The 8,976-nt window shown below is 56.3% G+C and overlaps 1 protein-coding gene across 1 annotated transcript in view; it reads left to right on the forward strand.

The window, feature by feature from the left end:
• Positions 1–8,976, forward strand: part of MED25 (mediator complex subunit 25) — a 13,108-nt gene that overhangs the window by 1,687 nt on the left and 2,445 nt on the right. The window contains exons 3-14 of the mRNA XM_025192021.1: positions 126–250; positions 683–781; positions 1,035–1,155; positions 2,339–2,495; positions 4,578–4,708; positions 4,795–4,885; positions 5,564–5,748; positions 5,918–6,055; positions 6,159–6,244; positions 6,555–6,612; positions 7,391–7,498; positions 8,815–8,976. The exon at positions 8,815–8,976 is cut by the window's right edge and continues 51 nt beyond it. Coding sequence (XP_025047806.1) covers positions 126–250; positions 683–781; positions 1,035–1,155; positions 2,339–2,495; positions 4,578–4,708; positions 4,795–4,885; positions 5,564–5,748; positions 5,918–6,055; positions 6,159–6,244; positions 6,555–6,612; positions 7,391–7,498; positions 8,815–8,976 — 1,461 coding nt within the window. The remainder of the gene's footprint in view (positions 1–125; positions 251–682; positions 782–1,034; positions 1,156–2,338; positions 2,496–4,577; positions 4,709–4,794; positions 4,886–5,563; positions 5,749–5,917; positions 6,056–6,158; positions 6,245–6,554; positions 6,613–7,390; positions 7,499–8,814) is intronic.

Raw genomic sequence — 8,976 nt, forward strand, 5'->3', positions numbered from 1 at the left:
CCTTTGAAATTCCTAGGTTCACCTATGACAGTGGGATCCCTTGGGGAGTGTAGGGGCTGAGGGGAGTGCTGGGGGCCCCTGATGTGACCGGGTTCCTGATATGCCTTACCCCTTCTGTCTGCCAGTATGGGGGTACCCAGTACAGCCTGGTAGTCTTCAACACTGTGGACTGTGCCCCAGAGTCATACGTGCAGTGCCATGCCCCAACCAGCAGCGCCTATGAGTTCGTCACCTGGCTTGATAGCATCCAGTGAGTTGTGGGGGTGCTGTGGTAAAGCAGGTAGTTCTGGGTTTGCAGGGCAGATGGAGTGGACTGTAGGGTGTAGACCCCAAGATAGGGGGTGAGTTGGAGCCTCCCAGTTCTCCTTGAAGAATGGGAGGCAGGGACATGAAAGCTGGGAAACCCTGGACTCCTGGGTTCTGTCCCAGCTCTGAGAAAGGAAGGGGTCTGGGAGCGAGGATGCCCGGGTGAGGGGAGTGGAATATGGTGGGTAAGATCAAGGGGCTGGGAGCTAGGATGTTTGGGTTCTAGCCAGGTTCTGGGTGAAGGGGTCTGTCTGGTGGATTAGATCAGGGGGTCTGAGCCAGGACACATGGGTTCTATCCCACCCTTGGGAAGATACAGGTTCCCTCCAGTGAGTCAAGCCCCATCACTGAGCCCCCTGTCTCCTTCCCCTCCCAGGTTCGTGGGCGGGGGCGGGGAGAGCTGCAGCCTCATTGCTGAGGGCCTCAGCACCGCCCTGCAGCTCTTCGATGACTTCAAGAAGATGAGGGAGCAGATGTGAGTGTCGGGGCTGGGTATGGGGGGCAGCAGAGGTCCCATATAGGTGGCCATGGCTTCAGAGTGGCTAAAGGGGGGTAGGCATTGGACCCCAGGGTCTCAGATGTGCAGTTCCCATTGCCAACAGGAAGACAGTTTCCCAGCATGCCTCATCCCTGGGACTGGAGCACGGCATGCTGTGATGCATAGTCTCCATCAGTTGGTCAGCCCTGCCCAATGGATTCTGTCCTTCTATCTCTCCCCCATGATGCAGAGGCCAGACCCACAAGGTTTGCATCCTGATCTGCAACTCGCCCCCCTACCTGCTGCCGGCTGTGGAGAGCACCACCTACTCTGGCTACACCACCGAGAACCTGGTGCAGAAGATTGGAGAGGTGAGCCTCAATGCCTGGTTTCTCTCCCACCTGTGGGAGGAGAGTGGGATCAGGTGGGTGAGAGCAGGGGAGCTGGGAACCAGGATAACTGGGTTGTTTCCCAACTCTGTCATACCAGGCAACATATTTGGGGCCAGGAAGGAATTTTATCCCCCAGTCAGATTGGTGTGGACTATGGGCAGCATTGGGGTTTGGGAGATTTCCCTTCCACTATAACCTCAGGCATGGCCTTTACCTGGGATCTCTTGAGCGTATATTAACAACCTTGCAGCAGTGGGAAGTTGGCTGCCGTGGTTCCCCCCACTTTACCTGTGGAAGGTTTGGTGATGTCTTGTCATGTCAGGGTTGACAGTAGCTTCACTAAGAGTTTAGATTATGGATTTCTACAGAATGATTTGGGTAGGGATGATCCTGCCTGAGGCAGGGAGTTGGATTAGATCAGCAGTTCTCAATGTTTTTCCTACTGGGACCCATTTGCCAAGATCAGTGGCTTGTCCCGACCCACAGACCCCTGGCCCTGCCGGTACATGACCCACAGCCCCCCGCTTCCCCTGCCCTGCCTCAGCACCCAGCCACCTTCCCCCAGTGCTGGCAGGCACCTGCACACCCATCCCCTCCACACACACACACGCATGCACGTGCACACGTACGTATGCACACACCGCCCCCCCCAACAATCCCCAAGCCCTGACCCTCCAACACCCCCCCGCCTGCATTTACCTTCATTTGTCTTCTGGGGCTGCTCCCACAACCCTGCCTGGCCACATCCCCAGCAGGCACTTGCAGGCTGGAATGCTGCGAAAGCATGAATTTCCCCTTGCAGGCTGGAACACTGCCATCCTGCAAGGGGAAACCTGAACTTCCATGCATTTTTTCTGGCACAAGCTCATGATCCTTAGAAATATTCTTGCAAGCCACTTTTGGGTTGCAACCCATGGGTTGACAAACACTGGATTAGATGACGTGTGGAGGTCCCTTCCAGCCCTGCTTTTCTGATTCTATGAGCAGGGTCTGGCAGGCGAGAGCAGTGGGGGACTGGGAGCCAGGACACCTGGGTTCCTCCCAGCTCTGGGAAGGGAAGAGGTTCTGGAGTGTTCAAGCAGAGCAGGAAACTGGGAGCCCAGGCTCCTGGGTTCTGTTTTCTGGCTCCAGGCCCTTGCTCACCCCCTCCTCCTCTTCACAGCGTGGAATCCACTTCTCCATCGTTTCCCCCCGAAAGCTTCCAGCACTGCGCATGCTTTTTGAGAAGGCCGTGCCTGCTGGCATGATGGAGGCCCAGCCCAAGGACTACAGCCAGGACCCCAGGCACATGATCCTCATCCGTGGCATGGCACTACCAGGTATAGGGTTGAGGAGGGCACTGGGGCTGTCCCCAGCTTGCCTTGGGTGGGCAGAGGTCTTGAGGCCACCCATACAGGACCATATGGGGCCAGAGGTCACACTAAGGTCTTGGGGTCAGGAGCTAAAGGTCACACTGGGTCATGAGGTTGCCCATACAACACCATATGGGCTCTCCGTACCTGGATCAGGGGTCACGCTAGGGTCATAGGATATGAAGTGGGGTGCCCCAGGGGTCAGTTCTGGGACCAGTTTTGTTCAATGTCTTCATCAACGACCTGGACAATGGCATAGAGTGCACGCTCAGCAAGTTTTCCAGATGACACCAAGCTGGGGAGAGGAGTAGATACCCCTGGTTGACAACCCCTGTTCTAGTGTATGTGTACCCCAGGAAGTAGTTGGGCCAGTCCTAAGGGGTACGTGCAGGCAGCCTCCTAGGGCCAGAGCAGGGCGAGGACAGTGGCACCCCTCTGGGGGTGGGGAAGCTTGCACACGGTGGCTGCCACCACCACACACCAGCCTGGTGAGCTTCCCCGCCCCACAGAGGGGCATCAGTGAGCTTGCTCGCCCCGCCCCAGCCCTGCTCCTGGGAGGCAGCGGCACTCCACCCCACCTGCCTGTGTGCTATCCCTGCCTCCCTGCTCCTTGTCTGGCCGCATGCTACCCCCCACCCTCAGCATTTGGCCATGTGCTCCCTGCCACTTGGCGTCCACTGCCAGGGTTACTTAGACTAAAAAAGGTTGAAACCCCTGCACTAGAGGGTAAGGCTAGGATTCAGTGACATAGACAAATTAGAGGATTGGACCTAAAGGAATCTTATAAGGTTCAACAAGGACAAGAGCAAAGTCCTGCACTTAGGTTCAAACAGTCCCATGCACCAGTGCAGGCTGGGGCTGACTGGCTGGGCAGCTCTGCAGAAAAGGATGTGGGGGTTACAGTGGACAATAAGCTGAATATGAACCAGCAATGTGCCTTTGTTGCCAAGAAGGCTAACGGCATACTGGGCTGCATTGGTAGGTGTGTTGCCAGTAGGTCAATGGAAGGGATTGTTTCCCTCTATTCAGCACTAGTGAGGCCACATCTGGAGTACTGTGTTCAGTTTTGGGCCCCCCGCTACAGAAAGGATGTGGACAAATTGGAGGGAGTCCAGCGGAGGGCAACAAAAATGGTGAGGGGGCTGGGGGACATCACTTACGAAGAAAGACTGAAGGAACTGGGCTTATTTAGTCTAGAGCAGAAGTTCTCAAACTGGTCTGCAGACCACCGCTGGTCCACGAGCTCCATTCATGTGGTCTGCTGAAAGGTCGCGGAACAATCAAGAATATCTGTATTTGTAAGGTACAACTCATATATTAATATCAGTAGTCTTGTGCTTTGATTTGTAGAACAAAAAAAAAGTTTAAGTGGTCCGCCAAGACCCTCAACAATTTTCAAGTGGTCCATGGAAAAAAAAAAAATTTGAAAACCACTGGTTTAGAGAAAAGGAGACTGAGAGGTTCAAAAGAGGATGGAGCTAGACTGTTCTTGGTGGTGGCAGATGACAGAACAAGGAGCAACGGTCTAAAGTTGCAGCAAGGGAAGTTTAGGTCAGATATTCAAAAGAATGTTCTCACTAGGAGGGTAGTAAAACACTGGAACAGGTTACCCAGAGAGGTGGTGAAAGCTCCATCCTTGGAGGTTTTCAAAACCTAGCTAAACAAAGTTTTGGCTGAGATGATCTAGTTGGGGACACTCCTGCTTTGAGCAGGGGGTTGGACTAGATGACCTACTGAGGTCCCTTCCAACCCTAACTTTCTATGATTCTACCATTGACATCATAGATTCTGTTGGGTTCTGAGATCATCCTGGTGTGGAGGCCAAATTCAGTGTAACTTCTCCCTGCAGGGTTCAGAGGTCATGCTGGGGTCACAGACTCCACTACTTTGGAGGCCAGGGGTCATAGTGGAGTCAGCCCTAGTGTGGAGACAGGGTCACAGATCTGCCCAGCTTTCCCTGTGCCCCCAGGAGGCTCCAAGGTGGTCTGGGTTTGGAGGGAGCTGTGGACTGACCCCTTCTACCTGCTGACCTCTCCCTTCTCCTTCTAGTAGGTGGGAGCGCAGCCTCCAACACCATCCAGCCCAAGCAGGTTGTTCCCCAGCCACAGCTCCCCACAGCACCCCCCCAGCTGCCACCCGCTCCCCCACAGCCTCTGCCGTCTGCTTCGCAGTCCTACCAGGTATGTCAGCACCCACCAGGGCTGGGGGAGGAGGGACATCCCAGCTCCTGGCCCCCTCTCCCATCTCACCCTACTCTGCCCCATAGGTAACCCCAACCAACTCCCTCAATGCTGCCCAGGCTGCTGCACAGTCTGCAGTAGAGGCTGCCAAAAACCAGAAAGCTGGTATCACACGCTGTGAGTACCCCCCTAGAGTGGGAAGGGGGAGGTGTTCTGGGGTAGGGAGGATCCTGGGAACTGACAGCAAGGAGGTTTTCCTGGGGTAGAAAGGAGAGAGTGGGGTGGGGTGCCTGGATGGTCATGGGGAGCCCAATGTGTGTAGGGAGGGGGTGAAGATCTGGACATGGGTGTGGTGTCCATCTACACACAGCCTTCAATAAAGTGATCCAAGCCCCAGGCTTGGGTAAGAGCACTGCCACACTGGCTGAGAGTGACTCACTGTTTTGAACATAAAGCAAAACTAAGGATTAGTTGCCTTCAGTAGATTTAAGAAATGAAGTTGGGCTTCAGTTTCCATGTGCACACTCAAAGCATTGTGCACTGTGGGAAGTCTGGGAACTGGGAACTGATGGGGGGGGGGGGTGGAACTGGGAAGGGTCCCCAGGTGGGATGAAGTTGGCAGTGGGAGAGGGGCAAAGCCCTGGCATGTAGGGGCTGGGCATGCCAGGTTGGGGATCAGGGAGGATAAAGGGTCTTGGGGTGGGCTGGGGGAGCCCTGGAGGATTCTGGGAAGGGGTCCTAGAAAGAGTTGGCGGTCCTGACAAAGTGGGGTGTCTTGGATGTGGGAGGGGGGGGGATGTGGGGTGTGGGGTCCTATCTGCCTTCCCCATTCATCCCTCCGCTTTTGCCCCGCAGTCCCCATGCCAACGGCCTTCACCCAAGGACCTACCCAACCCCTCCCTGCTGGCTCCGTGCCCCCCATGGCCCCCAAGATGCCACCATCTTCCCAGCCCAGCCTCGTCTCCACTGTCACCTCCAGCTCCGGCCTGCTGCCCCAGCCACCTGGGCAGCCCCCTCCTCAACCCGGTGCCCCAACTATGGTAGGTACAGTCACCTCAGGGAGCTCAGGGGCTTTTCTCCACTAGGGAGTGCCAGCTCTGATCCAGCCCTAGGGAAGGGGCTCAGGCTGGGGTCTTTCCCCTCCAGTGGGAGGGCACTGGCAGGGCCTGTCTAGGCCAGACTTAACTGTGCTGTCTTGTCCACCCACAGCCTAGCAGTGTGGCCCCCAGTGGGGTGAGTGTGGCCCAACCAGCAGCCTCCCAGATTGGAGCTGCCCAGTTGCCTGGGGCCCAGCAGACAGTCGCCAGCAAGGTGGTGGCCTGGAGTGGCGTTTTGGAGTGGCAGGAGGTGAGTGTACAGCCTGGGAGAGGGCTGAGGAAGGAGCCTGGTGCCAGCACCTCTGACTCTCCCCCTCCCTCATATGTCTGTCCAACCTTCTATCTGCCTGCAGAAGCCCAAGCCAGCCTCTGTGGACTCCAGCACCAAGCTGACCCGCTCACTGCCCTGCCAGGTGTTTGTCAATCCTGGGGAGAACCTGTAAGTGTTCCTCTATCCATGTCTGTACATCCAGAAGTGGCTCTGACAGACAGATCTCGTTTGGGGGGGGAAGGGGACACAGTCATTGGGGCTGGGAGGGCTGTACTTTGACTGGGTGGGGTTGAAGGTGTGGGGGTGGGGTTACCAAGTGGGACAAGTGTGGGGTTATGGAGATATCAGGGTTTAGGGGATGGGGCGAGTGGAAAGGGGTAGAAGCCATACAGTAAGTGGTAGCAGGGCTGCGGCATGAGGGTACTGGGGAAGGGAGGTCCTTTCTCTCACTAACTGCCACCCTCCCGACTGTTACCAGGAAAACAGACCAGTGGCCCCAGAAGCTGATCATGCAGCTAATCCCACAGCAGTTGCTGGTAAGTCCTGGGGAGATTGAGACGGGGATGGAGAAGGCAGCCTCCTGTTGTTGTGGGAGCCAGGCATCGGTGGGGTCACCTGAAGGTGTTCAGGAAGAGGCTGGACAGCCCTTGGTCAGGGATGATTTATGTGTAACTATGTCCATATAGTTACACATAACTATATGGACATAAATCCTGGGGATTTCCCAGGTTTCTGGGCTTTGCTGGTTGCCCCCTCCCACTTTCTGCTACACATGTCAGGGTGTTTTTAAGCCTTTCCTGCCTAGTCAGATTGTTGTAGACTGGGGATGGGGGGTTTGCCTTCCTCTGGTGGGGGGTTGTAGCCTCTACCTGGGATCTCAAGTGTGTATTAACACCCTTCTACAGCGGCAGCATGTTGGCTGCTGTGGTCCCTGCTTTACCTGTGGCAGGTTCAGCTGTGATGTTTTGTGTTGTGTCAGGGCTGACGGATGTTTTACAAAGAGTTTAGATGATGGATTTGTAGGGGATGGTTTGGCTAGGGCTGATCCTGCCTGAGGCAGGGGGTTGGACTAGATATGACCTCTGCAGGTCCCTTCCAACCTGACTGCTCTGTGATTCAGACTGTGCTGATAAACACTTGGGGTGGCAGGGGGTACTGATGGGAGGGTACATGCCTGTTGAATGATGCCTGCACACAGGAGGTGCATGACCCAGCACTGTTCCTTCTCCCCCATCTCTGCTTCCTTGGGTATGTTTTGGGTGGGGAGAGGGGGGCAAGCCAAGGCATGGCACTAACTCCCTGCCCTCCTCACAGACCACACTGGGGCCCCTCTTCCGAAACTCGCGCATGGTGCAGTTCAACTTCACCAACAAGGACCTGGAGTCTCTCAAGGGGCTGTATCGCATCATGGGCAACGGCTTCGTAAGAGACTGATCTCTGCCCCCTCCCCCCCCTTGCCTCCCAGCTATGCCCCATTTTGGCCCCTTCCCCACCCAGGGTACCTCCTGTTCCCTATCTCCTCCCCCTCCCCTCCCCCAGCCCATATGGGACCTCAGGCCATAGCTTTGTAAGTGGGTGACCCTCCTCCCCTAAAACTTTTTCATGCAGCATCTATTGCAGAGAGATGTGTGAACACATCTCAGTTCCTCCTCACCCCAGTGCCTGCTGCCCCCACTGACCCTGGGGTCTAGCCCCAGGATCTATAGGGCCCCAAGGAGTTGTCCCCTGCCCCCTTCTGGGGCAGGATGTTTTGAAGGTACAAGAGACCCCTTGCTCAGTGCAGAGATGTGGCTGGCTCAGGTGCGTTGCAGGGCTGTGTACACAGGAACCTCTTGGCTAGTGCCACAATGTAGAGGGTCAGGGTTTGGGGATGTTTCTTGTGGGAGTATGGCAAGGGGCCCTGGGTGAGGAAGGTCTGGTCTAGGGGTGGGATCTCTGATTCCCACCCCACCTCGCAACTCCCTGCAAGCGGTGGTGGACAGAGCCTATCACAGGGGTAGAGTCTAACCCTGCCCCTATTGCATAAGGGCTCTGAAGCCCCCCTCCTCCCCCAAGCTGTTCTCTAGTGAGGCAGTATCCCTGTGGGGGGCCATGGGCATAATCAGATGTTCCCCCTGCAAGCAGGGTGTATAGGAGAGAGCTGAGCTTATCCTCGAGGTATGGCCCTCCCCCACCTCACAAATGGCCTGACCCTGTGGTAAGAGGGGCCTCCCCCAAGGAGACAGGGCCTCCTCAAGGGGGCAGGACCTCATGTGCCCCCACTCATCTCCCTTGCAGGGGAATGCCTGCACTTTCCCTGCCTGCTCCCTTGCAAAGTGGCTTCTTGGAAGGGAGGTGGATGCTATATTTTTGGGGCAGGGCTTATCACAGTGGGCATGGCCTAATCTTCTCCAATACAGGGCAGTAACCACCTTTTGGGTGTGGTCTATTGCTTTGGAGCGGGGCCTATCCCAGAGGTGGGGTCTAGCTCCAGTGGATGAGGTCTACCTCTCCTGTACAAGACAGCTGTCACCTAGGGGGTGACTTATTCCTTGCAGCCAGGCCTATCTCAGTGGATGGGGCCTGACCCTCTCCTTTGCAGGATGGTGGCTTTCTGGCGGTATGGCCTATTCCGCTGGGGCTGGGACTGTCCTAGTGGGTGGGGCCTCACCCTTTCCCATGCAGGACAGTGGTCAGGTTGGGTTATGGCCTATTTCTGAGGGGCATGGCCTGACCCCCTCCGCCCTTCTCATTGGCAGGCGGGCTGCGTGCACTTCCCCCACACCACACCTTGTGAGGTGCGGGTCCTCATGCTCCTGTACTCCTCCAAGAAGAAGATATTTATGGGGCTGATCCCCTACGACCAGAGCGGCTTTGTCAATGGCATCCGCCAGGTCATCACCAATCACAAGCAGGTTCAG

Source organism: Alligator sinensis, unplaced genomic scaffold (genome assembly GCF_000455745.1).
Source record: "Alligator sinensis unplaced genomic scaffold, ASM45574v1 scaffold647_2, whole genome shotgun sequence".
Classification (NCBI taxonomy): Eukaryota; Metazoa; Chordata; order Crocodylia; family Alligatoridae; genus Alligator; species Alligator sinensis.